Below are 27,490 nucleotides of genomic sequence, written 5' to 3'. Positions count from 1 at the left end.
ACTTGGTAATTTCTACATTATTTTACTATAGTAAAATGTATTATAAAAGACTGTTTACATACTCTATTACTGTGCAAACTATATGGAAACACCAAATGTAGCACATAGAAAGTATTTGTTGAAATGATTATAAAACGATTTCACTTGGTAATTTCTACATTATTTTACTATAGTAAACTTCATTATAAAATACTGCTTACATACTATTTTACTGTGCTATGTTTTTACTTATTAGGTTTTAAGGAGAATGCAACAGGTTCCAGGGCCTCTTACCTGCGTGATTCATCATCCAGGTTTTGCACAAATTGTCTAAATCCCTACACACAGAACATTTATTGTACCGACTATAAGCCTTTGAGGCGCAGGACTAGAGTAAGTTTTATTACATTTTTAAACCAATAACACTAAAGTATTATTATAGTAACAAAGTACCCAAAAGAACAAAAGATGTAACTTTAAAGAAAATATAGTAGTCAGTCAAAAGTTTATTTATTACAAATATATATTTAACTGTTAAACAATATACAAATAAACATACTTTAGTAACCATATTGTGCTCTTCTTTCAAAAAATTGTTCAATTCACTTCTTACAGCTATCTATTCAGATAAATGGCATATCAAAGCTTTGTCAGCTGGTGCTATCTAAGACGACACTTTAGGGTTATCATCCTGTCGTGTGTTGTTCTCCAGATATGCTTGGAGCTTCCTGATCGGAATGTTGGCTTCCGACGACCCCTGCACTGAAGATGGCATGCAATCACGTCCTCCTTTGAAGGTCTCTCAAACTGTGATGCCAGGTCCATTGGAATCGGGGTTTCCTTCAGCTTATCTTCAAATACCTCAGCAAACACAAGCCTGATCACATCATCCACATAGCTGTACAAATATTGCAGTCAATAAATCTTTTTGTTTTGATAATTTATTTCCCTGCTTCATACATTAAGTTTTTAATTATGAATGTATTTGAAATAAAACATTACTGCTTACAGTATGTCACTTGTGTGTTTTGGGAACATAGCCTTGTACTTTCCCTCTCCTGCTTTTGTTATGGCTTGGTGACATTGTAATGGATGGCTGCAAGGTACAACCTGTAAAAATATAAATATGCAATTCATTTATTCTAAAAGTAAATACTACTTTACTTTATTTAACACAGTTACTAAAATACTTAAATACCTGCACAGCATTCCAATAAATGGGAAAGTCACATTTTTTGCTGCAAATCTGAAATCTCAGGCTACGGACGGCAAAGGCATCCACTGATGATGGTGATTGAAACATTGTGAAACGATGCTACTGCCTGGGTTCCTATGATTATGCAGAGAAAAAAACTTTGTCATCATCAGTTATACATTTAAGACTGGTAGTGGTTTCACTAGCTAAATACATCATATGTGTTACACACCTTTGCTCCTCATATGCCTTGTACTGTGTGTAATGATGTTGCATGTTTGCATACAGTGTAGAAGGATGTGTCCAGCTGCGAATCTAGGATATAGACAAATAAAACAAACATGTATTCAGTCAAAAAGACATATTATAACAATAGAGTACAACGATTCTAAATCGTTAGACTATTCATTAAAACGTTAATGTATTACATGTTACATGGCCCAACATTAGCAACACACATTACGTGTTTACTTCGTTTCAAAATCTAAGAAAGCTTCAAGTAAAAACAACAGTAAAATACATATCACGTTAAACAAATCATCTGTACTTCGAGTTTCTTGAGTTTGATCATGAGAACAAACTTTACCGGTAACAGTTTAGCTGGAACAGCTTAGCAAGTTTGTAAACACGTCTAAATAAACATCGATAAAAACGATAGTCTGCATAATTCAACACACACGTGTGTAAATATGGTACGTTGTTTATGAAATACATTATTACAACACAAAACAATTAGCTTGCAAGCTTAGCTCTACACATAGATATATATCTGAGCTCTACAAGCACATAATGTTAAGCTCCGGTTACAGGTAACGTAACTTACAGTAAAGGCAAATAATAAACATGAATACTTACAGCCTGTGATCCAGAAGTGCACGGTAATCCAACTTTCAGGAGGAGACGTCGCGCAGCTTCGGTTCATGAGAAGCAGTTATTGTGAAAACTCCGTGAACAACTTCTGACTGGATTTTTCCGGAACCGTATTAAACATGATGTCCTCTGTGTTAGTCCATAAAGTGATATTTTGCCCTTGCATCTAAAGAGACAGCGTCTACTCGAGAGATTTAATAGCTTAAACAATGAAACAAGAGTTTGCAAACAGGGTCAAAGCAGGGACTCCCAACCTCCGCCATTTTAGCTCTCTTCTGACTCAGCGCTCTCCACCCCCGTCTTTGAGGGTGTACCCAAGCCAAGCAGAGAGGGCTGAACTATGATAATGTTGGTCTTATCTACGTAACCAATCCCAGGAAGTAAACTGTTGCCTACAATCCGAGTGTTTTTTGTAGTCCTCGAACGTTAGAGACGATAACTCGCGTCATCGTTTTCTTTGAGGTATGTACTTTTTGAATATCGTTAGCATGTACTAATACACACTTACACACAAAAGGATGTTTAAAAACGTGTATCTCATAATAGGTGCTCTTTAACAAAGTTATTCATACTAGCCTAAAAGGTTTTCTCATTCTATCTACGTTATTTTCGAATGCGGAAGTACGTGATGTGATGTATTTATATTCTGTTATAATGTTTGAGTTTCGATGGTGACACATCAAGCTTATTACGTCAATGGCTATGTTTACATGCACAAAATTTTGTCAATTGAATTTAATACGATTGAAGGTTACGACGATACAGTTTACATGCACCCTAAACATTGCAATCTGATTAAAATGTTCGTTTACATGTACATTCTATAGAATCCGAACCGAACGTCTGCGCAGTAGCACAGCCAGGGTTGCCAGATTCGCGTATCAGAACCATCTCAAATGGACATTCAAAACTAGCCCAAAAGCATCCCAATGACTATTCACAGCCCAAATACCAATAACTAATGAACAAAATACTTAAAAGCAACTGGTGGAAACAGTAGCTCAAATCTAACCTAAAAAAGGCGGACAGCATCTCTCGTCGAGTTCAAGGTTATCTCTGGATTAAAGTCAAAGTTGGAGTTGAAGAAAGTTGTTCTTAAGAAATTTTTAGATATAGGTAATAAAAACACAGTTTTCAAAAGTCACAACGCTATTTTATTGCTTTAAGTAGCCTAATGTTTTAAAAGTACACATAAACGCGGCGAAATGTACATCGCGTGACCCCAGCGTGATGCCTCTGCCTTGCTATTGTGTGTTTCTTCACAAATGTTCTGCGCATGTGCACAATGTATTTTTGCATCCGATACTAGAAAATACTACGATTCACGCGTTTACATGCATACTTTTCTCCTGCGGATCGGATTACAGATTGCACTAAACCACCCCCTTCAATACGATCCAAATTTGCATCCGATCGTCCTCAATCGTATTGATTAAGGTGTTTACATGAAGGCTTTTCAATACTATTGAGCCATCAATACGATTACAAACGGATTATTTGGTTTATGTAAATGTACCTAATGTGGCGTGTTCTCCTGACAGTCAGCAGCAGTATCTTTCTCATTCAACACATTATAAGTTATTTGAACAAACCATGATAAACATATTTGTAATATTTGTGTCAAACATATTTGTGGTATGTCATTTAGGATATTATTTGCTTTTATTATTTTCATTTAAAACACAAAAGTACTCGCAAAGATGGCAGCGCCCACGTTTACGTTAAAAATAAGGTGGATAATAATAGGTAAATTCAGAGCTCTAGAAATTCAACACCATCACCAAAATTAAAATTTTTATTCAAAATAAAAAATAACACTTATTTGCCAGCCGAGGCCTAAGACTCAGTTTTGTCTGTTAATAATTAACTTGATTTTCTCTGTGCTCCTGTAGGAGGTGCATCAGTAAGGGGCCGATATTCCCACGTTGCTGCTGTTATGGATGGCCGTGTGCTGCTTGTTGCTGGTGGTTACAGTGGAGTTGCCCGCAGTGACCTTGTTGCTTATAAAGTTCCACTGTTTGTAAGCAGTGACCCCGGAGACAGGGTAAAGACTTTAGATTATATAATTTTTCGCTCTCACTGTCCACACTGTGTACTGGGATATGTTAATATTTTTGTGTGGCCTTGTGTTTCTGTCTAAAAGGACACAGTATGTGCTGAGGCTCCAGATGAAAGCTTATGCCTTAAGAACCCAGAATGCAGTTGGTGTGAGGGGCGTTGCCGCGAATACCAGCCTACCAATCCGGTAAAATTCCCCCACCTGGGTTCCTCTCTGCCTCGCCACTGTCTTTTTCAGATCTACTTCAGTTTCTCAATTTTGACTGCTGATGTGTTCGTGTTATGTGTATGTACAGTGTGGTAGCACCGGATGTCTGGGCCTAGCTCGTTTCCTGTCGGACTGTCAGTCGTGTCTGGTGTTCAGCGGGGTGCCGAACTCTCTGCCACGAGTTTCTGGGGAATTCGGCTGGTGTGTGCAGAATGAGTCATGCTTGCCTGTTTCAGGTAAAGAGAGAGGAGAGAACAGAAGCACACTACACGCCACAATTAATGTTTATAAGGATGTGACAAATCAACACATTGCTCAGTAAATCCTTATTTCTAGACAATTTTATAAAGTCGGTGAAATAATGTGTTACTGAGTGCTGTGTGATAAGATGGTGTACAGAAGTTTAGTAACGTAGTGTATCGTTTTGCCAAGTGACCTGAGTGTATACACCATGTAGTGTTTTTGGCATATCATAAGTAAATATTGTCAACTTTGACCCCTGGCAGAGCGCAGTGCATGCCGCGTGGACCAGATCTCTGGGGCGTACGGCTGGTGGGGGGAGCGCACGCGTTTCCTCACCTCCCTCCCCTCCTGTCGCACCGAGAACTATGTCCCGGGACTGCACCTGCTCACCTTTCAGCATCCACGCAACCAATCACAGCCTGACAAGGTACGGCAGGTTCTTCTTGACATTTTATGACCTCTGCTTTGACTGCTCCTCTCTTCTCTGGGCATATGATCTGTACCTTACTGTTGTTTTTTCTTGTTTTAAGCCTTCTTTTATACTTCCTTCATTTTAAATAGACATATGAATCCACTTTGTCACTGCATATCGTTATTATACGAAAAAATGTCACTGTAATATTGACAATTTCTCTTTCTATGTCCTGCATCTCTTTATGGTTGTAAACGTACCTACTTAATTCTTTGTAGGTGTCCATCTTGCGCAGTACCTCCATCATCCTCAATCCCTCTACAGAGATGGATGTGACCCTACAATTTCGTGGATTTATTCATCCCTTATGGGGTGCTCCTCCTCCGGCAACACCACCTCAGGAAACTGTTGCCATGTGGGCCAGAATTCAGAAGCTCCACTTCACTGCTCAGATGGCTGCTGGTCCCAACTCTTTGCAACTGGTATGGAAAGCATAGATCAAGATTCACCTTTAAATGAATGCAAAACATATCCATACATGTATATAATTGTGTTTTATAAATGATTCTTCTCTATGCAGACTGATGTGCTGGGTCGGTGGTCAGCTCAGGAAGAGAAGGACATTCGTATGCTGTCTCGGCCAGATGGTTCTCGTCTGTTTCAGAATCTTACACGTGGAAACTGGTACCTAATTCAGGCAGAGGGCTACCTGAATAACTCTGCGTCAGGACAGACTAGTGAGATGGCACTTACCTGGAACCGAACAGCTTTACCTGGGGGCAGCGTAAGTGTTTATTGACTAAAAGCGCAACTTGAAAGTTATAGAAAGATTTCTTAATCAGATTAATAATTTTTCTTTTTTAGGAAATCTCCTTCTTGTTCCTCGAACCGTTTCGCTCCAATTCGTGTTCAGAATACCGCTCATGTTCAGCGTGTCTGTCCGATCAGTCCTGCGGCTGGTGCCCCACCATGAATCTGTGTTTTCTGCGCTCTGACGTCAACCAGCAGCCCTGCATAGACCCTCAGGGAGAAGAGCGCCACCTGCTGCTCAACCCTCAGCACTGCACACTGTGTGAGGAGTACAGAGACTGTGCCGCCTGCACTCAGGACCCATCCACATCAATATGTTTAGAGACAGCATGGATCGTTTCGATTCAAGACTCTTTTGATCCAAAGCAGCGTGCGGTCAGACATCTGTTTACCAAACTTGGTTTGCTCTAAGGCTACAGTAGCGTTTGTGTTGTGTTTGTAAATGCCTGCAGGACCCATACTGTGAGTGGCAGATCAACTCCAGCAAGAAGGGAGATTATCTGTGCAGTCGCCGTGGGAGACTGGACGGCTCCATCCGAGAACCAGGAGGGTGTCCGAAAGTTTGCAACCAGTGAGTCTAAAATGATAAACTTGCCTGTGAAGTATTTGTTTGGTGTACGCAATGTCTGATGGCGGTGAAGAACCTCCTACAGGGTATTGACTTTGGTTCGGTTTTCATCATCCTCTTTCTCTCTGAAACAGGAGGATGACATGTGGAGAATGTTTGTCTAACTCCAGTCAGTGTGCATGGTGTGAGTCCGCTCAGACCTGTTTCTATTTTGCTGCATATCTTACAAAGTTCCCATATGGCGAGTGCAGGGATTGGTATGACAGGTGAATAAAACTTAATATGAAATTGACATACAGTAGTCAGATGCTGTTAATTAAGCTTGTTAATTGAGAAATCTTCCTTTCGTCTTGTCTCCAGTGTTCACTCTGTTCCTCAGTGTAAGCAGTGCTCTTCTCTAGGCACCTGTTCAGAGTGTCTGCAGACGTTTCAGTGTGGCTGGTGTGGGGACTACAACAACCCCACCATTGGCAGGTAGGGTACACCAAAATGCTCTTTTGATTTAGTAAAAACTTCTGATCTGTTTTTGTCATCTTTTGACTTTTTCTGCCTCCTATCTTAGGTGTTTAAGGGGTGACTGGGGTGGAATGGACGACCCCTCTGCAATTAACTGCAGTATGGCTGTAGCTGAGGTGAAAGCCAGCAGGTGAGCACAAAACTTGATAATAAAATGTACTGCACCTTTGCACAGTGAATTTGGTGCCTTATAGCATAGCAGATCATTTCATATGTTGCAGTGAGTTTAAAATTTGCATCCTTCATTTCTTCTGTCAGCCCTGAGCCTCAAACTTTGTCGCCCCCACGGCTGATGGAGCTTGAGATGGAAATGGAGTTTGAATTAGAGCTGCAGGAAGGGATGGAGGGGGATGGAGATGCTGTTTGGTCCTATCCATCGTGTCCTGATGTGGAGGAGTGTCGTCTGGGTTTACATACATGCCACCCCTCCGCAACCTGTGTCAACACCCCGACCTCCTACGAATGTCACTGTGAGAGGGGCTTCACAGGAGATGGAGTGCAGCACTGCAACCAGACGTGAGACATCTACTTTCTGTCATTTTTTCTTTTTGAAAATCACACGTACTTCCTGAAATATCTAATGATGTTTTCTCACTCAGGTGCTATAATGAGTGTCGTCACGGCCGGTGTAGTGGAAGTCCACGGTTCGAGTGTGAGTGCTCTTTGGGTTGGACCTCAGACCCAGCCACTCTAGTGCTGAGCGGAGTGGAGTGTGACGTTGACTGTGAATGTAATTTTCACAGCACGTGTATTACAGCTCCAGGGATCTGTGACCAATGCCAGGGTAAAAAATCTTTTCTTAACAGTTATTTTAAGTAAGTCTAAAAAAGAATCGATATCCAAGTGTGTGAGAAAGAAACGACAATTAGAAAAACTGTTTCTTTCTTTAATATTACCAAAGTCATTTGTCTCGTTATCTTTAGACTGGACTACAGGGCCACACTGTGAGCACTGCAGGCCGGGTAGTTTTAGCTCTACTGTGGCAGGAGGTGAGGGCTGCGTTCCTTGTCAATGTAATGGCCATGGTGACCCTCTCCAAGGTTACTGCCATAACCAAACAGGCCAGTGCTACTGCACCCATCACACTCAAGGTACACACTGTGAGTCCTGCTTGCCTGGCTACTACGGAGACCCCAGGTATGTCATGCTTTAACTATGAATTAGCTATGTTTTTATATTTGTGGAGGAAGAAGCCTTTTTATTACATCGATATGGGCATTGTTTTTTTTCATTGCAATTTATCTTTTCACATAGGAATAATGGCACATGTTTCAGACAGTGTCAGGGTCGATCTGTTTTTCTATCCTCCTCTTCCTCTGCACCGTTGTCTCTCTCCTCCTCTCTGGGATGGCATGGGGCAATCGGTGGGCATGGTGGGCTTTCTCATTGCCTGTGGGTCCTCTCTGTGTCTCAGGATTTGGCACCATGCATGCCAGGGCAGTCTTGCCCACCTGTAGCCCTGACCTGGCACCCAGATTCCCACACACACTGTACTGTGAGTAGATGATTCTAGTGCCACAGTAGGCTTATAACAAAAGGCTTATTCAAGATAAACAGTGATCGAATGTTGCATTTCTCTGTCCAACAGAACTCATATGTTTATGTATTTGATGGCCTACCACGGTTCCTCAGCAACGGTGTTGTGCACTCTGACCACAACCTTATTGGAGCATTCTGCGGCACAACAAGAATGCAGCCAATTACTGTTGAAGCTACATCAGGTGCTTGACAAAAAATTATACTTTTATTTTTAGCTAAGACAGAATTATTATGTTTCCTATCACCTAGATGGGATAAATGTATATAGTTTTGTCATAGTGTTCTAGTAAAGTATAATAAGTAAGTTTTCTTCTTCTCCAGGTGTGATATCTGTGTACTTTGAGGCAAACGTTACCTCAGGACGAGCTCAGGGTTTTAATGCCTCATTCTGGGTGAAGCGATGTGGAAACGGAAGTTCTGGAGAGGGTGTAGTTGTCTCATCCGAGTGCCAGGCAGGGGCACAGTGTGTAAATGGGCTCTGTCAGTGCCCCCATGGTTTTGGGGGTCCACAATGTGACCGCCCTGTCTGCCCAGGAAATTGTGGGGCAGAGGAAGGTCGAGGCATATGCAACATGGTGTGTGATATTCTTATTAAAGCCTATTGTTGTATTTGATTGGCTAATATAATACAAAATTAAGTGCGCTTAACCTCAAGAAATGCATCTGCTTGCAGACTCTTGGCCTGTGCATGTGTACAGTAGGCTGGGCTGGATCTGACTGTTCTTCTATCTCAGACTCAGACAGCCTGGTTTGGGAAACATTGCTGGACACTCAGCTCTCTGCTGTACGTTCTTAATTCAAGACTTTAGAAAACACTCTTTGTTCGTAATTTCTCAGAAGTTCTGATCTATTTTGTTTCCTATTTCAGAATAAGGCACACAGGTTCCTTCAGAGGATGGGTCACTCTCTGGTGTCTGGGTCACGAGGCACTCTCTGGATGTATGGAGGCCTCTCACTTTCAGAGGGGATCCTTGGAAATGTTTACAGGTATAGTCTTAGGCATCAGGGTGTGATCTAAATGGTAATTGGTTGTTAGTCTGTAAAAGATTTTTATTGGTTAGGATATAGTTTTGGTTAATCATGTTGTTGCCTCTTATGTCTGTTACAGATATTCTGTGTTAGAGAGGCGATGGACTCAAATGCTGACCAGTTCATTGGAGGAAAATTCAATGCCCCTTTCCCGCTACCATCATGCATCTGCTCTGGTGTTCAATCACGAGCCATTTTCCGGCTCTCAGGCGGATGCTCACGGTTTGATGTTTGTGGTTGGTGGAGTCACAAAGACTGGTGTTGCAAATGACACATGGTGTCTAAACCTCAGCAGTCTAATGTGGAAGCAGTATAAGGTATTTTAATGTTAATTATACGTATGGTCTGCCTTTCCTCTTCTGCTGTGTTGGACATTAATATGAGTGGTAAATGTCTCTGTGCTTAGAGCTCAGTGCTGCCCCCTGTGGCCGGTCACACTTTAACAGTAAGGAAGGGCTCATCTGTTCTGCTGATTGGCGGTTACTCACCAGAGAATGGATTTAACCATCATTTGCTGGAGTTCAGTCCTCAGTCTGGAAACTGGACAATAGCCCCCCACACAGGCACACCTCCTACTGGTAGGGATAGAGAACTACACATTTGCTGTACCCCAATTTAACCTTGTTTACTTTGTCAGGACTGTTTTTGTTTATTCTTGTTCTGTTATTCACGTTTTAGGTCTCTATGGCCACTCTGCAGTGTATCATGAACAAACTGATGCTGTGTATGTGTTTGGTGGTTACCGTTTTCATGTTGAAGCCGTAGAACCTTCTGGAGAGCTCTACAGTCTTTATTACCCCAACTTTACCTGGTCCTTACTGGTGCCTTCTCAGGGAAACAAGGTAACTGTAAAAGAACCGTTTTCTAGACATTGAAAAACGTTTGAGGCGTCAAATTCGCGTCTAGTTTTCCGTTTGAACATTTTGAGTTTACTCGCTTTATTCGCGCGTGAAATTCTAGTTATCGAGACTTTCACACGAAAATTCGCGTCATGGGAGGGGCTTCTGCGACTCCGCTCGCATCCTGTAAACACGTCACTATTAGAGCAAGCTCCTGATTGGTTAACACGGCGCGTTTTTCCTGCAAAGTAAAAAATTTTCAACTCCCGCGTTTGCCGCGACAACGCCCAATTAGCGTCATTCGCGCAAACAATGCGGAATCACGTCTACCGCGCTAAAGGCCTTATTCGTCCCGCGCTAAACGCCTTATTCGCCCCACGAGACCTCCAGACGCGCGTCAACGCTTCTTCACATTGACTTAACATTGAAATCACTCGCACTTGACGCCTCTACCGCAGCTGGTGTGAACGCAGCATTAAGAATATAGTTAACATTAACCAATACAATTTTGTGTCATGCTGCTCTCCAGCCTCTCTCTCGGTTCTTCCATGCGGCGGCCTTAGTAAAGGACACCATGGTAATTGTTGGAGGCAGGACGGGAGAGGAAGATTACAGCAACACAGTTTCACTCTACCAGATCAACTGTAACACATGGATTCAGCCAGGTAACATTTACATTAAATACACTAGTCACTAATGTTTATAAAAGAATACACTAGTTAACATTAGTTCACACACCATGACTAAGTCCAAGAATCATTGTTTTTTTTCAGTGTCATTGGTGGGTGAACCTGTGAACCGCTCTGTTTCCTTGGCGATGACTGGGTGGGGCGGTCGCCTGTTTCTGTCTGGGGGCTTTAACGGGGTGACGCTGGGGCGGCTGTTGACTCTTTCCCTACCCTCTGACCCCTGCGTCCTGCTGCCCACACCTGAGGCCTGTAACAGCAGCACTGGCAGCTGCGTGTGGTGCAGGAGCACTTGTGCTTCATCAGATACTGCAGAGAGGTATTACAGACAACAACAACTGTCACAGTTGAAGCAATGGAGCTAAATTCAGGCCTCGTATTTGTTTGTTTTTATTTATTTATTGCTTTTTTTCTAGGTTGGGTTGCGCTATTGGTCAATCCACCTGCTCTCCTACACCTCGTTCCCCAGACCAGTGTCGCAGACTGAAGACGTGCAGCGAGTGTCTGGCCCGCCACCCTAAAACATTTTCCAGCCCTATGCAGGTAAGGCCATCACAATACAGTACAAATTTTTTTGTTGTTGTTAAAAATATCAAATAAAGAAATTATAAGTCTGGAGTGAAAGCCAAGTTTAGTTGTAAAATTAAATAATCAACAAGCATGTATTGGTGAACACCTGTATGCTTCTACAGATTATTAAGCAGTTCAAAAGTTGATTGTGTTAAAGTCAATTGTACATCTAATTTAAAGTGATTCTTACAGTCTGTGATGGCACGATTAAAAGTCTCTCTGTCTATTTCCCAGCCTGCTCTACAGTGTAAGTGGTGCACAAACTGTCCGGAGGGAGCTTGTATTAGCAGTTCAGTGAGCTGCACATCAGAACATGACTGCAGGATAAACCAGAGAGAGATCTTCCTGTCCAGCAACTGCACTGAAACCAGCTGTGAGGCATCTGACTGCCCCAAATGCACGGCTTCAGGAAAGTGCATGTGGACACGCCAGTTCAAACGCACAGGTAAGAACGACCACACGCTAAGTTTTCTGTGATGCAACCAACACAAAAAATGGAGACATAAACATCTCAACCTTGTATTTTTAATTGTCCAGGTGAGACGAGACGTATCCTGAGCGTGCACCCAACCTATGACTGGACGTGTTTCAGCTACGCTTTGCTTAATGTATCTCCCATGCAAGTGGAGTCCTCTCCACCGATGCCTTGCCCTGAACCCTGCCATGAAATCAGAAGTTGCAACCAGTGTTTGAGCTCTCGGGGCTCTGATGGAGGTTGGCAGCGTTGTGTATGGAGCATGGCACTGCAGCAGGTAAGTCAAATTTGTTGACACGAGTTAAAACAACATGGACTATATAGCAGTGTGCCATACCTGTTCTGTCTGTCTTTTAGTGTATGAGTCCCTCATTCGTTCCATTGCGCTGTGAGGCGGGTCAGTGCGGCCGTTTGCTCTCAGATGAAGATTCATGCTCTCCTCAGTGCTCCCAGCTCACCCAGTGCGCCCAGTGCATTTCCAGACCGCAGTGCGGCTGGTGCGCTGCCCGTGGTGGTAATGGGGCTGGGCGCTGCCTGCAGGGAGGACTGAATGGTATGCGTGTTGTTTTTGCTAAAGAAGGTCGATATAATGGATCAAAAGTGCTGCATGGAATACTTTGGAATGTTATATTTTGTTTCTGCTGGCAAAAATATTTTTAAAGAAACAAATAAGTGATCCAAATAATTCTGTTATACTAATTATCAGAACTCCTGGAATGTTGTGACTATTACCGTACACTGTTTCAGGTATATATTTTCTACTTCTGTTGGCCTAATGCATTAAAATGTAATTGTGCTTGTATTTTGCAGGTGTGAGTGAAGCTATGTGCCCACAGTGGAACAGTAGCTGGTCGTTCTTGCACTGCCCGGCAGAGGATGAGTGTGCCAATGGCCATCACCACTGTAATGTCACTCAGGACTGCCATGATCAACCTGAAGGCTACCACTGCACCTGCAGACAGGGCTATATACTTAGCAGGTATATATAATAATCCCAAGGTTACGTTCTTTTAGGACCTCTGCATCTGTTTATACGTTTTCTCTCTTTTTTCCAGTGTGTCGGGTCAGTGTGAGCCAGTGTGTGCACAGGGCTGTGTTAACGGCACCTGCGTGTCTCCAGGAGTGTGTCAGTGCCACTTTGGGTTTGTTGGGGAAAACTGCTCCTCTGAGTGCCGCTGTAACAAACACAGTAACTGTAAAAGCATCTCTCAGCTGAACACCTGTTTGGAGTGCAAGAATAACACAAAGGTAACAACATAAAGTTTTTTTTAAATTCAACTTCATTGCAGTCATATGTGTGACCCTGCCTGTAAAAACCTGTGATTTACCTTTTTTAAACATATAAAATCATAGTGCATAATGTAAAGAACATTCTGTAAAAAATATAAATAAGGTAAGACCACGTCAAAAATTGAAATGAAAGTGAAATCATTAGTGTTAGGTGATATGTCCCATTTTGAGATCGTCCTATCGTTAGCCTGTGAAATCGCCGATTCACGATAGTATCGGGGGTGGGGCAGTAGTTTACTCATTTATATATTTTTTTACTTATAACAAATCACTTGATTGGTGGACAAAAAAGAAGCAAGGGCAAAACTGTCATGACCGCAACTTTCTTAAAACTGAGCTTAGGACTGTAAACGATCTCAAACAAGGCATAAGAGTCTTATCTAGCGAAGCAATTGTCATTTTTGACAAGAAAAAGGGTATGCACTTTTGGACCACAACATCTTGTCTTCCTCCGGTCCTGTGATGCGCCAGCGCGACCTCACGTAATACGTCATCACGTCAAGAGGTCACGGATGATGTATGCGAACTTACACCCCAGTGTTTACAAGTGTGGAGATATAGGACCGTTCTGAAGTTGTTGTATGTGGAATGATACTAATTAATGTCTTTGTGTCAGTTTATTGTTTAAAATGGTCCGCAAATGTGCGTTTCATATATGTAACTCGTGACCTTTCCACATCATTATGCAATTACGTGAGGTCGCGCTGGCGCGTCACACAAACGGAGGAAGACTAGAAGTTGTGGTTTAAAAGGGCATATTTTTTATTTTTGTTGCCAACAATGACAATCGTTTTGCTAGATAAGACCCTTATGCCTCGTTTGGGATCGTTTTGAGTCCTTTGAAGCTGCATTGAAACTGCAATTTTAAACTGCATTAAAACTGTTAAGTGTTGGGGTCCATTAAAGTGAGAAAAATCATGTAATGTTTTCCTCAAAAAACATAATTTCTTCTCGACTGAACAAAGAAAGACATCAACAGTTTGAATGACATGGTGGTGAGTAAATGATCTGGATTTTTTTTAAGAAAATTGACTAATCCTTTAAGTGCAGGTCGCAATAAAGTGTCTTGCGTGCCAAGGAGTGGAAACAACAAACTGTATGGTTTTACCCTCTGTGCACCTAACAACCTCTCTAGTGCAAGGAAATGTCAGGTGCTAGAAGTCCATGCCGCACATATTCAGGTCCTAGCAAGAGTCCAAGACGCATGCATGGAGTCCACGTGCGTGCGAAAAGGAATTAGAGCGCATTAGAAGCTCTCTCACGCAAAGTGAAGCCCACAGACCCTCTCATGCAAGAAAAACCATGCAATGTGCATGTTAATATGAAACTATGATTATAATAATAACTATCACCAACTATCCTCATGAAAGTCTACCATTGGCGATATGTCTGACTATTGTCGATACACAATACTACCGTCTGGCGGCACAACCATGTGTGCAATCAAACTTTGCTTCTAATCACTTAGATTATTAGGCTTTATCCTGGATTTCATATTAGGGTCATATATCGCAAAAAAAATTATCCAATCAAACTGTAATATTGATACAGTCTCATATCTGCTATGGTGAGTGTCTATGATGTGACCTTTGTCTTTGGTACTGTGCTTCCTACAGTTGAGCTGTTGTTGATGACATAGTTGTTGTCCAGCTATGAGTTTCATTATGACTTTCTCTCTTATTTTTAGGGTAATTTTTGTGACAGGTGTAAGCCCTTGTTTGTGGGCCAGGCGAAGGATGGGGGAATGTGTCGGCCCTGCCGTGAGTTCTGCAGAGGCAACAGTGATGTGTGCCTGTCAAAAGAGGAGCACCGGAGGGCAATGGATAATCCAAAAGACTATCCACTGGACCGTGACAGTGTAAGCAGTCTATAGGAATCTCTGCATTAAAAAATCAAAATCTGAATGTCTACTGCAAAGCTTGCCTCTTGGTCTGAATATTTCTTCCTCTCTTAGATCGAACAGTGGGCTACAGAGGGCCCGACTGAGGACAACGCTGTGTGTGTGACCTGTCAGAACAACAGTGTGGGGGATAAATGTGAGAGCTGCCTAAGTGGATATTTCCTACTGCATGGGAAGTGTGACAAGTGAGTACACAAGAACAAGATTAACATTGTCTGTAACTGTGTTCAGGTATTTTATAGACATTATAACAGTATATAGAGCAGTACGCGCAAGCCATTTTGAACAGCTGCTGCTGCTGTTTTTACTAATTGTGTGATTTAATTTCTTACCCTGCATCTGAAATGTTGTTAAAGGTATTACGGAGGATTTTCTTTTTCCGGGTGGATCATCAAGACTATTGGTCCTCCTAGTTGTCAATCAGGAGTGTTGTGCAATTGCATTTTTTAAAAAAAAAGTGAAGGCGGCGGTTCTTTTCTAAAATTCAAGAAAATCCTCCGCTACACCTTTTATAAAATAGTAATAATATTCAAACAGCTGTAGTCTTACTATTGTTTTCCTTGTAGATGTCAGTGTAATGGCCATGCAGACACATGTAATGAACATGATGGCACAGGCTGTCCCTGCCAGAACAACACCGAAACTTCATCCTGTCTGACCAACCCACAGAGTGACCGTAAGGACTGTTACAGGCAACAGGTAATGGCCAATTCTTTACAATCTGAGGTGTTTGCTATAATTCATTAATAAGACTGTGAAAATAGCTTTTTTTGTGAACTATGATAACCGTAAATAATATATCAGTTTATCCAATCTTGTTTTTATGTGCCTGATAGAGATAAAGGATATTCATGATTATTATTCTCATACCTGCTGCTATCTTACAGTGTGCAAAGTGCAAGGATTCATTCAATGGCAATCCAGTGAATGGTCGTCAGTGTTACCGGCAGTTCAACGTGGACAGCGAATGTTGCTTCGACCCAACATCACAAGTCAATTGCTTCCACGAGCCTAACATCCGCAATCTGCTCCGGGGTCGCACGGTGTTCTTTTCAGCCCAGCCCAAGTTTACTAACGTGGATATCCGTGTCACCATTGATGTTACATTTGGGGAGGTTGAGGTTTATGTGTCTAACTCTCATGACACCTTTATTGTGGAGGTACACCGCCAAACTGGTGTCCATACCATCAAGATCGAAGATGAGGCCACCTCAGCAACCGCTACACGGGGAGACAAAGAGGTGCCTTTCATCCCACCATCACCCATGAAGATGTTGCCAAACTCCTCTGCAGCCTTAGTTGGCACGCCTCAATCGGGAAAGCCACAGGGTAGCGAACGTGAGGTGCGGGAAGAACGAACGGAAGGTCTGATAACGTACATCACCGTGTGGAAGCCGCAGACTGTGTTGATCGTACGAGGCGTACGGGACCGCGTGGTCATCACTTTCCCCCATGAAGTGCACTCACTGAAGTCTAGCCGTTTTTACATTGCTCTGCGTGGTGTGGGCACAGACACTCATAACGGAGAGTCTCAAGGCCTCCTCTTTCTACGACAGGACCAGGCCCACATTGACCTCTTTGTCTTCTTCTCAGTCTTCTTCTCCTGCTTCTTTCTCTTCTTGTCCGTCTGTGTGCTACTCTGGAAGGTCAAGCAGTTCCTAGATTTCCGCCGCGAGCAGCGTCGCCACATTCAAGAGATGACCAAGATGGCCTCTCGGCCTTTTGCCAAACTTACCGTGTACTTGGAACCTGAAGAGCCTCAGCTGGTTTACTTGCCTTCTGCCGGAGGGGGTAGTACCGTGTCCCTGGCCCATGTCAGGACTGGCAAGCTTAGTGGCATGGTGATGGGCCAAAGAGGACGACCTGGTGCCCTTACATATAAGCATGACCCTGGCACTGCCACTCACCACCACCATCACCACCACCTTGCTCTAAGTGGAGGCAACAATGGGCAGCACCTTCCCTTACACTACTTAAATGCTCATCACTACACTCCCAGCTCTGCAGCCAACCCGACCTCACATCACCACCACCATCATCCGTCCTCACACGGCAGCTATCAGCATTTCTGCCGCTCTGATCCCTTCCTTTCCCAGCTCATGGGTTTTTCGTACTCGTCCTTCAAAGTTGGGCCGATCACTCTGGAGCCCACAGATGATGGAATGGCTGGGGTGGCCACCGTGCTCATCCAGCTGCCAGGGGGCATTCTTGCACCCAACCGGGCCTGCTTGGGTTCAGCACTCGTCACACTGCGGCAGAACTTGCAGGAGTATTGCGGACATGGTGGAGTGGGCACGCATCCTGGCGCTGGGGGTGGACGAAAAGGCTTGCTGGGGCATCAGCATTTAACCACCATGGCCATGTGAAGAGAAAAGGAAGATAAGCAAGAGAGGTTGCAGGTTTCTATGAAAGCGTATAAATATTAAGTTAATTTTCTTAGTGGGGTTTGCAGAGGGGATGTATTTATTACAGGAAAAGGTGACTGAAATGAAATGTGATTGTACATATACTGTAGATATATTAGGTGTTGTTTACTTGTTCGTTTATAACTATTCATACCAAGCTTCATATTGACCCAAGGCGGCAACCTTTATGCAGTGCACTACTTGTATCTCCAGCTTTGTTGCTGAACCTTATGTCCTATTATACACTACTGAAATCAACAAATCAGCTGGCAAAGATGACAACTTTGGCATGACATATCAACCAGTGAAAATGTTGAACCAAAATGTGCTTTATATCTTTATGTGACAATCTAATCTGCCATCTAAACCAAGAGACAGTGCAACATGTCCGCTTGAATGTGCAAACTTGACTGGCAAGGTGGCTTACGGTTGTTAAAAAAAGTCATTGTAATGCTTTGTTTTTGTCATGGCTGTGATGATTGGTGATGCTTTCTGTAATTTAGCAAATTGAATTTTGTCAATAGGTCTATTTCCTAGTGAGCCTCCGGCTTATTTTTATACATATTCATTCAGACTTGATGCATTTCAGACTTTGTCAATTGGCGGCTTATTGTTAAAGGTTTTTTGTTTGCATTGATGACATGCCTTTACTCACATTGCCTTGACCAGACATTAATGTTATGTGTGATTAAATCTACACACATTTAGAGATTTTTTTTGTATTAAAAGTAGGTTTTTGAGTTTAGATCGTTTCATGTTTCAAATGTGTGTGTGTGTGTGTGTATATACATGAAGGAATAAGGTGAATAGCCCATATTCAGTTTTTTTTAACCATACACTACGTTAGTTCCATTAACTCTTGAATACTTTATCTTAACTTTTTTATTTTGTAGGACAATGGGCTAAACCTACAGAATGTATGAACTGTGTGCCAGTTGTTTGGCTAACTCTTATGGAACAATTTTTAATCCATGATGATCAAAAAAAATGTATCGCCCATTTAGGGTTGCTGTAGCTTTTCATTATTTTTTTCTTGATGGGTAATGTATGAGATCTATTGAACAAAATGTGCAATAGAAGTTTTATGCTCCTAGTGAGATGCTATATGAAATTAAGAGAACGGAGGAACACTGAACACTATAACAAGCATTTTATCTGTATTATGTTTTATGGAGTTTGTTACAGTATTGGTATTTAAATGGAGTTTCCATTTTTATTTTTTGAGGATGGACTATTATTTTCTGAACATAATTTGACTGATACTTGTGTAGACCAATGTAGAAAGTTACAGTTTCTTTATTGAAAATTAAAGAGTCCTGGTTGATCGATTTCAAAAGTGTTTATTCAACATTATATTTAATATTTGTGAAACTTAACAGGAAAAGCCATATATTTATCTTAGGGCTACACTCCAGAGATAATTTAAACCTGAGCATTAGTTAACATGTTGCTCAAAAACAGAAGAAGTGATTGTGAAATAAATTAAGCATAAGACCAAAATAGATTTGGGTGTTTAAAAAAGATGAAATCATCATTGTGTTGTGTTCGAACATGCTTCTACAGTTTTGAAAACAGTTTTTTGATTATTAAATGCATAACAGAAATTTGTTCATAATAAAATATCATCCATTAAATGGTTACCGGGTCAGCTTGTGTTGTATTAGTTTGCTTTTTACTTCATGACTTTTTCTTTAAAAAAAAGGACTCTGCTGTAAATTTGGTTGTGTGCTTGATCTGCAGGTTACAATCGGCATATATATAATTAAAGTATGAACAATAATGAAACTGAGTTTGTTACTTTTTACAGGACAGAAATATGTGTAAAGGAATTCTAAGCTCAGTCATATTTTCAAACTTTCACAAAAACAGCACATCTTGCTTGCAAATCTGTAAATGTATTGATCAACCTTGAAAAATTTTAGACAATTTAATTGAACCATATTCTTTCAATATATTTATTTATTTATTATGAATATATAAATACACAAAGTAAATATATAAATACACAAAGTAAATGTACAAATGTAAAAATATATATATATATATATAATTAATATATATATATATATATATATATATATATATATATATATATATATATATATATATATATATATATATATATATATATATATATATATATATATATATATATATATATATTAATCGCTGTTAATCGAATAAAATTTTTTTTTGGGGGGTGTACAACACTAGTAGCAGTATTCTATGTTTTAAAATAAAATTGTCTTGTTGTTATTTATTATTAGTCGTATTATCCCTATATTATTATTATCAGTGGTAGTTACATGCCTTAATATTACTACTATTACTTACTTAATTATTAATAAGACGTGAACTTTTATTTTGAAAAACGCTTCAGCGCTGGCCTTATTTTCAAATGTATTGTCGTTTCTGGCTTTACTTATATCTTTAATTTATTCACAACCTGTGTTGTCTAACGTGCTTCGGAAGTGGAAACAAAATTGCCTGCTTGTTAAGATAAATCAGTGTTATTTATTAACTTACCTACCCAAACAAGATTTAACGCGATCGTGTCGTAGGGAGCGGCTGTACAACACGTCTGATGGAGCTGAAATGATGAACAGTAAGATGTATCACTGTGAACAGGACAATGAACACAATCATCTATTGGCTTTTCGTTTTCGCCTAAATGCACAACATTTGCACAAACTAAACGTTTACTAAACGGTAAGGGCATTTCGTGCTTTACTTAAAATAAACGCGATCCATCTGTTTACATCTGCATGGCTGCACCTAGCAAAACTATAGGATTTAATCCCAAATTTTACAGGATTAACGTTACTTCAGGAACCAGTATTATTGAAATATTATTTTCAGATTTAGATTAAAGCATAGACTAATGCAGTAAACGTCAAGAGTTATGAATTCGTTTTCATTATGATGTTGAGACCATGAGAACAGGTACAATGCTAGGGAAATTATAAATATAGTAAAAGCGCAAGACTAGTAATATTTCTGCAAATAATTAATATTTCTTATCAGTCCTGAACAGGTGATGCACAAGAAGATGAAAACTAATTCGTTAAAGACAGAAAAATTATCCAGAAAAAAGAAAACACCCAAACGACGGGAAAATGTTAATGTCTCAAATGGCGATGCCATCAACATTTCCTCAGATAAAACCAATACATCACCTCACACACAGGACTGTATTATGGACGTCTCTACTGAGGTTACAAACAAAAGACATGATTCAGGAGAACTGGAAGCTTTGGGAGTCCTAACAGTGCCATCTCAGCACGAGGAGGTGTTATCTGGAAAACAGCTCAAAATAAATCTGCAACCTCTTGATTTTAGATCCATCGGTCCAAAGACAGAACCAGATTGTCTTCCCTTAAATCCACCAAACATTGAGATCAAAACTGAGCCCGATGTTTATGAAGCATTGCAAAGAGAGTCTGACCTGAGTGTAAAGGAGGAAAATGAAGACGACTGGAAAGAGATCAAGCAGGAACCATCAGATGAAAACTCTTTGGACGGTTTTGAGCAGGAGATAAACACTGGTAAATTATCTTTACTTTGTATTTTTGTTATTTGTGATGTCACATTTATATAGAGCAGGGGTGTCAAATCCTGCTCATGGAGGGCCGGTGTCTCTGCAGAGGTTTACTCCAACCCTAATCAACCCTAATCAAACCTGATCAAGGGCAGACTAGAAACTTTCAGGCAGGTGTGTTGAGGGAACACCGGCACTCCAGGACCAAGTTTGGACACCCTTGATGTAGAGCAAGGGTTTTCAAACCTGTCCTTGAGGACCACTACTACTGCACATTTTGCATGTTTCCTTTTTGTGACACACCTCTTTCAATTACCTTACACACCCAGTTCAGGTCTCTACTAATGAGCTTAAGATTTAAACCAGGTGTGTCTAATGAGGGAGACATGCAAATTGTGCAGTACTAGTGGTCCTCCTGATATAGAGCATTATAAACAGACCCAACAAAAAAAAGATGCAAAACCCTCTAAGTGCGTCTGACATGTTTTGAAACTTTCAGGGAGGTGTGTTGAGGCAAGTTTCAGCTAAACTCTGTAGGACACTGGCCCTCCAGGACCAAGTTTGGGCACCCCTCATATAAAGCATAAAAAAACACATGCCAAAATCAGGCTCTTATGTTTAAGTTCATTTTCACTTTAATGGCAATGAAAAAGTTATTAGTCAGAAATTTATTTTTAGTCATTTCATTGGTATTTAACAATTTTTATTACCTTTAGCTGCAAACCCTCTAAACACATGCAAGCTTTTTTTGGCAAAACCTCCACTTCTTTGGACAAGACATCGTAAACTGTTGCAAAATCACTCAAGATGCAACTGGAAACATTGCAAATGATGAAAGTCAGAATGTTAAATGACAAGTTCGGTATTTTACACTTAAAGCCCTGTTTTCAGATTGTTTATGATGAAATAGAACGGTTTTGACTGAAATTTGGACATATGATGCTGGCCCGAGAATTTTCGGTTTCTGTTGTATCACCCACTACCTCTACAATGGCTGCATAGCTGCACTGGAACAATCCTTCTTAAAATGCATTAAACTTTCGTTTACAAAGACGTGAAACTCAGCGAGTGGTCAGGGGTGTTCACTGATATGCTCACACAAAAATTACTGCAAAAGATGCTTTCCAACAGGTGATTTAGCATTCGTTGTAAACTTGTGGACCTATTTTTCCAAACGTCTCACACCCGAACATTCTTCCGTTGAGAGCTTGAATAATAGACACTCCAGCCCAGTTGGTGGGGATAATCCACCTTTGCCAATTGCAAGAATACAAACAACGTACCCGGTGGCGGAGTAATACCGTACCTCACACACATCTAATACAAGTCAATGGAGTTGGACAAAAACTACGATAAAACCTGTTGGAAAGCATCATTTGCAGCGATTTTTGTGTGAGCATATCAGTGAACAACCCTGACCACTCGGTGAGTTTCACGTCTTTGTAAACGAAAGTTTAATGCATTTTAGGAAGGATTGTTCCAGTGCACCTATGCAGCCATTGTAGAAGTGGGGGGTGATACAACAAACACCCGAAAATTCTCGAGACAGCATCATATGTCCAAATTTCAGTCAAAACCGTTCTATTTCATCATAAACAATCTGAAAACAGGGCTTTAAGTGTAAAATACTGAACTTGTTCTTTAAAAATTAAGAAACTTAACCACACGGGGCGCTGTGATCCATGTGAGTACCACATTCATGTCGGATTCAGGTCCAAGTACTCATAAGGGACACAAGTTTGAATGTGATCCACGGTCGTACATCCGATTTGTCTTTGGTGCACTTAGAGGATTTTGCTGAAAAATCAATGTGGCATTTAGCAGATTCTGACAATAAACCGGTATTTCTGAATGGTCTGAGGCCAGGATTAAGCAGATTTGAAGCGAAGGTATTTGAAGAATGTATAATACGTACTAAGAGCATTCGGTTAATATTATTCTCATTTTTGACAGAAGTGGCATTTAGCGGCTTTTGCATCTCAAAAGTTGATCAATGTACTGCACCAAAGGACCATTTAAAATACACAACATTTGCACACATGCAAAAAGCAACAAATTAGCACTGCGTTGTGCACGACTGCCTTTTTACCTTCAGTTCGTCTGTTTTTGTCTCCACAGCTTCCTCTTCTCAGATTTTGCCCTGTCCCCATTGCTCCGTGACTTTTACAGAATTCTCCCACCTTGACAAGCATATCAAATGGTCTCATCGAAGTGAATACCTGGCCTGGGTGAAATACCATAAAGTATACAGTTGCTCTAAAATATCCTCCGGGATGCTCTGTTGCTCCTCGTGCCACTTCCGTTTCTTCTCTCAGAGGCAGCTGGAGTCACACATGCGCAAGATCCATCTCCCCAGGCCCAAACCCACCAAAAAGCGCTACACCTGCCCGCAGTGCGATCGCAGCTTCGATTACATTCGTAATCTGCAAAATCATTGCCGCCGGTGTCACGGCTTAGCCACCGTGGCTAAAGACGGACACGTAAACTGTGCTAAATGTGGGAAAAGCTTTGATGGAGTGTGGGGTGTCGGACCGCATCGCTGCCACGATCCAGACGAGGACAAAAAACTGGAGGCTGGAGCAGATGGACCCGTATGCACCGACCGTGGGTATTTGTGCAAAGTCTGCGGGAAGAACTTTCCAAGACTTCAATCTTTGACCATACACCAGCGCACTCACACCGGCGAGAAGCCGTTTGCCTGTCAAGAGTGTGACCATAAGTTTGGTGACCGGGGAAGCCTGCGGAAACACAAGTTGGTCCATTCAGGGGTCAAGCCCTATAAATGCCCCGAATGTGATAAAGACTTCTCCAGGATGAGTCACCTCACCTGTCATCTACGCACACATACGGGGGAAAGACCCTACCCGTGCCTCCAGTGCGGGATGAAATTCAGCCACAGGTCAACGGTCCGCATCCACATGCGGGTTCACTCGAAGGAAAAATCGTTTTCTTGCCCCGACTGCGGAAAAGCTTTTGCAGCTCCGAAGTATGTGGAGATCCACCGGAAAATTCACAACCCCCATACCATGCTTCAGTGCAACGTGTGTGGCAAGGCGTTTTCACGGGAAGACGTGTTGAGGAAACATCTCCGCATCCACTCGGGAGAACGGCCGTACCACTGCGATATTTGTGGCAAACGCTTCAACCGCATCCAGCACCTGAAAATCCACCAGCGCACGCACACTGGAGAAAAACCTTACCGTTGTGAGCAGTGCGGCACCAGCTACTCCCAGTCTGGCGATCTGACCAGACACATGAGAACACACACAGGAGAAAAACCCTTCGCTTGTTCTGAGTGTGACCGTCGCTTTAACAACTCGGGCGACCTGGGCAAGCACATGCGTACCCACACGGGCCAAAGGCCCTACCTGTGTACAGAATGTGGGAAACGATTTCTCATGCCCCAGCACCTGAAATCACACATCCGGACACACACTGGAGAGAGACCGTATATCTGCCCGCGATGTCCGCGCACTTTCAGTCGATCACACCACTTGTCCCAACACATGGAAAAGCACCTTGTGTAATCTCAGTTTCGTTTTGGGAAATAGATTGAAAATTTGTATTGATAAATTGAAAATCGATTTGCATTCATGTAACATCACGGAGACAATTAAAGTGTCATTGATTTCAGATACGTAGACTTCCTTTTGGACGTAAGAGTAATTTTGTACAGTATATTATTTATCAAGGAGTTAGTTAGCATGGCTAGTGATGCAAACATTGAAGATATTAACCAAATGGAATGAATCCCTAAATTAATAATAAAAAAGTGACTCAGCATGGCTAGCACTGTTACTTTTGAAATAATAATAATAAAATAGCTTGTGTTAATAGTTGTTTAATAATAAATGATTTGTGAAGCATTGACATGTACTTGACATGCAAACCTATAGTCTAGGACTTTAAGTTATTTCGTGACTTCCTAATTTTTATAATGAACATACTGTATATGGTAATTAGTTGATGTTACAATTTATGGTGATAGTGGCTTTACTAATTGTAAAAATGTAAATGTCTGCATATGTTTAATCTTGTCCACTAAAACTGTTTGGACTATTTATGGGACTAAAGATTGTATTCTTCATTTCCACCATAAATAAAGCATTATCTTAACAATGGCTGTATATCTAAACCATGATCTTTTTGTCTTTGTTGCAGTATTCTTTGTGGACACAGGAAGATCCTGTGCGCCAAAGCATCGTCACGTGCCGTACAAACACTTGAAGCCGATAGATGGATCACTTGGTCAAAAGGCCCAAACAGATCTGCCTCAGTCAATGTTGCTGGAATAGCCCTATTATTTTTATGTCTGTGATTACGAGGACAGCAGCGTGACTGGTGCGCTGACACAGATAACAAAGATGTATTTAGGGCTAAATAATATTGAGTTTACCTTTGTTTAAAGCTGGAATCAATACTTCTTAAAGCACGTCCATTTTTCATTTAGCAAGCCTCTTGTCTGAGAGTAGGGTCAGAGAGATGTATGGAGGGGAGAGTGTTTTAATTCCCCCTCGGTTGTAGTAGTAATAATAATTGTCAGTACAACCGCGGATCCTAAAGATTGGGTGATAGGGAGGCCAGCCGCACAACACAAAATTAATAGAGTTTGAAAATTGAGACAGATTATTCGCCCGTTATTTTTTCTTTCCTGATTTTTACAGGGTACCCACTGAGATGGCCGTTGGTGTCGATGTACTGGAAACATGGGTATGCCTAACAATACACATTTTCAACATGTTTTCAATATAGCAAATAGTACTTCTGACTGAAAATGTCATTCTGTAACATGTTAATGTTGATAAATTGCTGCGAAGGTTTTAATTTAGTAGCAGTTCCTCCTTTGGGGCACCAGGGGGAAACAGATATCTGTCAATGTGTGCTTTAGGGAATTTGGAAAAAGGGGGTTTGTGGTGTCTCTCTTATTGGGATCTCACTCTTCTTGCAGTTATTTTACAATAACAACCGAAACAACTTTACGGTCTCAAATGCATAATATGAATGTGATGCTCTTTTGTTTGTATTTCTAAATTATGATCACAAAATCAAACCTTTTTATTTCACTCCTTAAAGGAATATTTCATTTTCTTAAAAGAAATATCCAGATAATTTACTCACCACCATGTCATCCAAAATGTTGATGTCTTTCTTTGTTCAGTCGAGAAGAAATTATGTTTTTGAGGAAAACATTGCAGGATTTTTTTCATTTCAATGGACTTTAATAGACACCAACAATTAACACTTAACTCAACACGTAACAGTTTTTTTCAACGGAGATTCAAAGGACTATAAACAATCCCAAACGAGGCATAAGGGTCTTATCTAGTGAAACGACTGTCATTTTTAACAAGAAAAATAAAAAATATGCTCTTTTAAACCACAACTTTTCGTCTAGGTCCGGTCCAGCGCGACCTAACGTAAATGCGTAGTGACGTAGGGAGGTCACGTGTTACATATATAAAACGCACATTTGCGGACCATTGTAAACAATAAACTGACACAAAGACATTATTAGTATCAGTTGACATACAACAACGTAGGAACGGTCCCCTTTAACACACTTGTAAACACTGGGGCGGAGTTTCGCGTTCGTCTTCTGTGACCTCTTGACGTCATGACGCATTGCGTGGGGTCACCTGGCGCATCACGACCAGATCCAGACGAGAAGCCGCGCTCCAAAAGTGTATATTTGTTATTTTTCTTGTCAAAAATGACAGTCGTTTTGCTGGATGGGACACTTATGCCTCGTTTGGGATTGTTTATGGTCCTTTGAAACTCCGTTGAAAGAAAGCTGTTGCGTGTTGAGTGGGGTGTTGGTTGTTGGTGTCTATTAAAGTCCATTAAAATGAGAGAAGTCCTGCAATATTTTCCTCAAAAAACATAATTTCTTCTCGACTGAACAAAGAAAGACATCAACATTTTGGATGACATGGTGGTGAGTGAATTATCTGGATTTTTCTTTTAAGAAAATGGAATATTCCTTTAAGCCTTTATCCTGACTTGTTATGGCAGTCTGCATTTTATTCTAACAAATGTGTGGACCTGTTTTCGTGACCATATTTTGACCTGTAAAATATGTGATGAGATGTTTGTGTATAAACATCCTATCATTTTCTGACATCCTATCCATAGTCTAAAATTGAATTACTTCTATGTTGAATTAAATAAGAGGCCTCTTGGACATTTATCCCCATCTTCAGTTTTTTGTATGTAATTCCAGCGATCCAATTTTCCCCATATTTTCTCTCAATTCTTTTGTCAATTTGGCGAAGGAACACATTGTTGGGTTTGGTGTGCCAGTGTCACAGTGTCGTCTCGCTGCAGTGGTTTTGGCGTTTGCTGGCCTCAGAGGTCAGTGTG

At 41.2% G+C, this 27,490-nt stretch overlaps 2 protein-coding genes and 1 long non-coding RNA gene across 3 annotated transcripts in view; 2 read left to right on the top strand and 1 right to left on the bottom strand.

Annotated features, from left to right (window-relative positions):
* Positions 1 to 18,920, top strand: part of megf8 (multiple EGF-like-domains 8) — a 30,765-nt gene extending 11,845 nt beyond the window's left edge. The window contains exons 11-44 of the mRNA XM_073872128.1: positions 3,937 to 4,088; positions 4,188 to 4,289; positions 4,399 to 4,546; positions 4,817 to 4,980; positions 5,244 to 5,447; positions 5,546 to 5,749; positions 5,830 to 6,079; positions 6,235 to 6,346; positions 6,478 to 6,609; positions 6,704 to 6,817; positions 6,906 to 6,989; positions 7,118 to 7,375; positions 7,459 to 7,643; positions 7,783 to 7,996; positions 8,114 to 8,354; positions 8,448 to 8,580; positions 8,720 to 8,973; positions 9,072 to 9,182; positions 9,267 to 9,385; positions 9,507 to 9,744; positions 9,834 to 10,005; positions 10,106 to 10,269; positions 10,796 to 10,931; positions 11,040 to 11,271; positions 11,369 to 11,495; positions 11,757 to 11,967; positions 12,060 to 12,274; positions 12,355 to 12,550; positions 12,808 to 12,976; positions 13,053 to 13,245; positions 14,975 to 15,145; positions 15,242 to 15,372; positions 15,754 to 15,886; positions 16,075 to 18,920. Of these exons, the coding sequence (XP_073728229.1) occupies positions 3,937 to 4,088; positions 4,188 to 4,289; positions 4,399 to 4,546; positions 4,817 to 4,980; positions 5,244 to 5,447; positions 5,546 to 5,749; positions 5,830 to 6,079; positions 6,235 to 6,346; positions 6,478 to 6,609; positions 6,704 to 6,817; positions 6,906 to 6,989; positions 7,118 to 7,375; positions 7,459 to 7,643; positions 7,783 to 7,996; positions 8,114 to 8,354; positions 8,448 to 8,580; positions 8,720 to 8,973; positions 9,072 to 9,182; positions 9,267 to 9,385; positions 9,507 to 9,744; positions 9,834 to 10,005; positions 10,106 to 10,269; positions 10,796 to 10,931; positions 11,040 to 11,271; positions 11,369 to 11,495; positions 11,757 to 11,967; positions 12,060 to 12,274; positions 12,355 to 12,550; positions 12,808 to 12,976; positions 13,053 to 13,245; positions 14,975 to 15,145; positions 15,242 to 15,372; positions 15,754 to 15,886; positions 16,075 to 17,553 (7,148 nt within the window). The 3' untranslated portion in view covers positions 17,554 to 18,920. The remainder of the gene's footprint in view (positions 1 to 3,936; positions 4,089 to 4,187; positions 4,290 to 4,398; positions 4,547 to 4,816; positions 4,981 to 5,243; positions 5,448 to 5,545; positions 5,750 to 5,829; positions 6,080 to 6,234; positions 6,347 to 6,477; positions 6,610 to 6,703; positions 6,818 to 6,905; positions 6,990 to 7,117; positions 7,376 to 7,458; positions 7,644 to 7,782; positions 7,997 to 8,113; positions 8,355 to 8,447; positions 8,581 to 8,719; positions 8,974 to 9,071; positions 9,183 to 9,266; positions 9,386 to 9,506; positions 9,745 to 9,833; positions 10,006 to 10,105; positions 10,270 to 10,795; positions 10,932 to 11,039; positions 11,272 to 11,368; positions 11,496 to 11,756; positions 11,968 to 12,059; positions 12,275 to 12,354; positions 12,551 to 12,807; positions 12,977 to 13,052; positions 13,246 to 14,974; positions 15,146 to 15,241; positions 15,373 to 15,753; positions 15,887 to 16,074) is intronic.
* On the bottom strand, positions 468 to 2,255 carry LOC141367260 (uncharacterized). The gene is made up of 5 exons (XR_012371551.1): positions 2,030 to 2,255; positions 1,407 to 1,489; positions 1,178 to 1,309; positions 989 to 1,089; positions 468 to 877 (listed from the first exon to the last, which is right to left on the bottom strand). It is a non-coding gene; the product is annotated as an uncharacterized lncRNA (long non-coding RNA).
* A 1,069-nt stretch (positions 18,921 to 19,989) lies between the features above and the next one.
* Positions 19,990 to 25,265, top strand: LOC129448047 (uncharacterized). The gene is made up of 3 exons (XM_055210090.2): positions 19,990 to 20,301; positions 20,617 to 21,137; positions 23,249 to 25,265. Exons 2-3 carry the CDS (start codon positions 20,630 to 20,632, stop codon positions 24,655 to 24,657), a joined length of 1,917 nt encoding a protein of 638 aa, XP_055066065.2. The 5' UTR covers positions 19,990 to 20,301; positions 20,617 to 20,629; the 3' UTR covers positions 24,658 to 25,265.
* The last annotated feature ends 2,225 nt before the right edge of the window (positions 25,266 to 27,490 follow it).

Source organism: Misgurnus anguillicaudatus, chromosome 10, assembly GCF_027580225.2.
Source record: "Misgurnus anguillicaudatus chromosome 10, ASM2758022v2, whole genome shotgun sequence".
NCBI classification, from domain to species: Eukaryota; Metazoa; Chordata; class Actinopteri; order Cypriniformes; family Cobitidae; genus Misgurnus; species Misgurnus anguillicaudatus.
The sequence above is the reverse complement of the archived record's forward strand: the minus strand, read 5'-3'. Positions and strand labels throughout refer to the sequence as shown.

What these genes read in the sequence shown, in the direction of transcription:
- LOC129448047 (XM_055210090.2), top strand. Translation starts at nt 20,630, where the DNA reads ATGCACAAGAAGATGAAAACTAATTCGTTAAAGACAGAAAAATTATCC. An exon ending in TGAGCAGGAGATAAACACTG is followed by an intron (nt 21,138 to 23,248) that starts GTAAATTATCTT and finishes TTGTCTCCACAG; the next exon opens with CTTCCTCTTCTCAGATTTTG.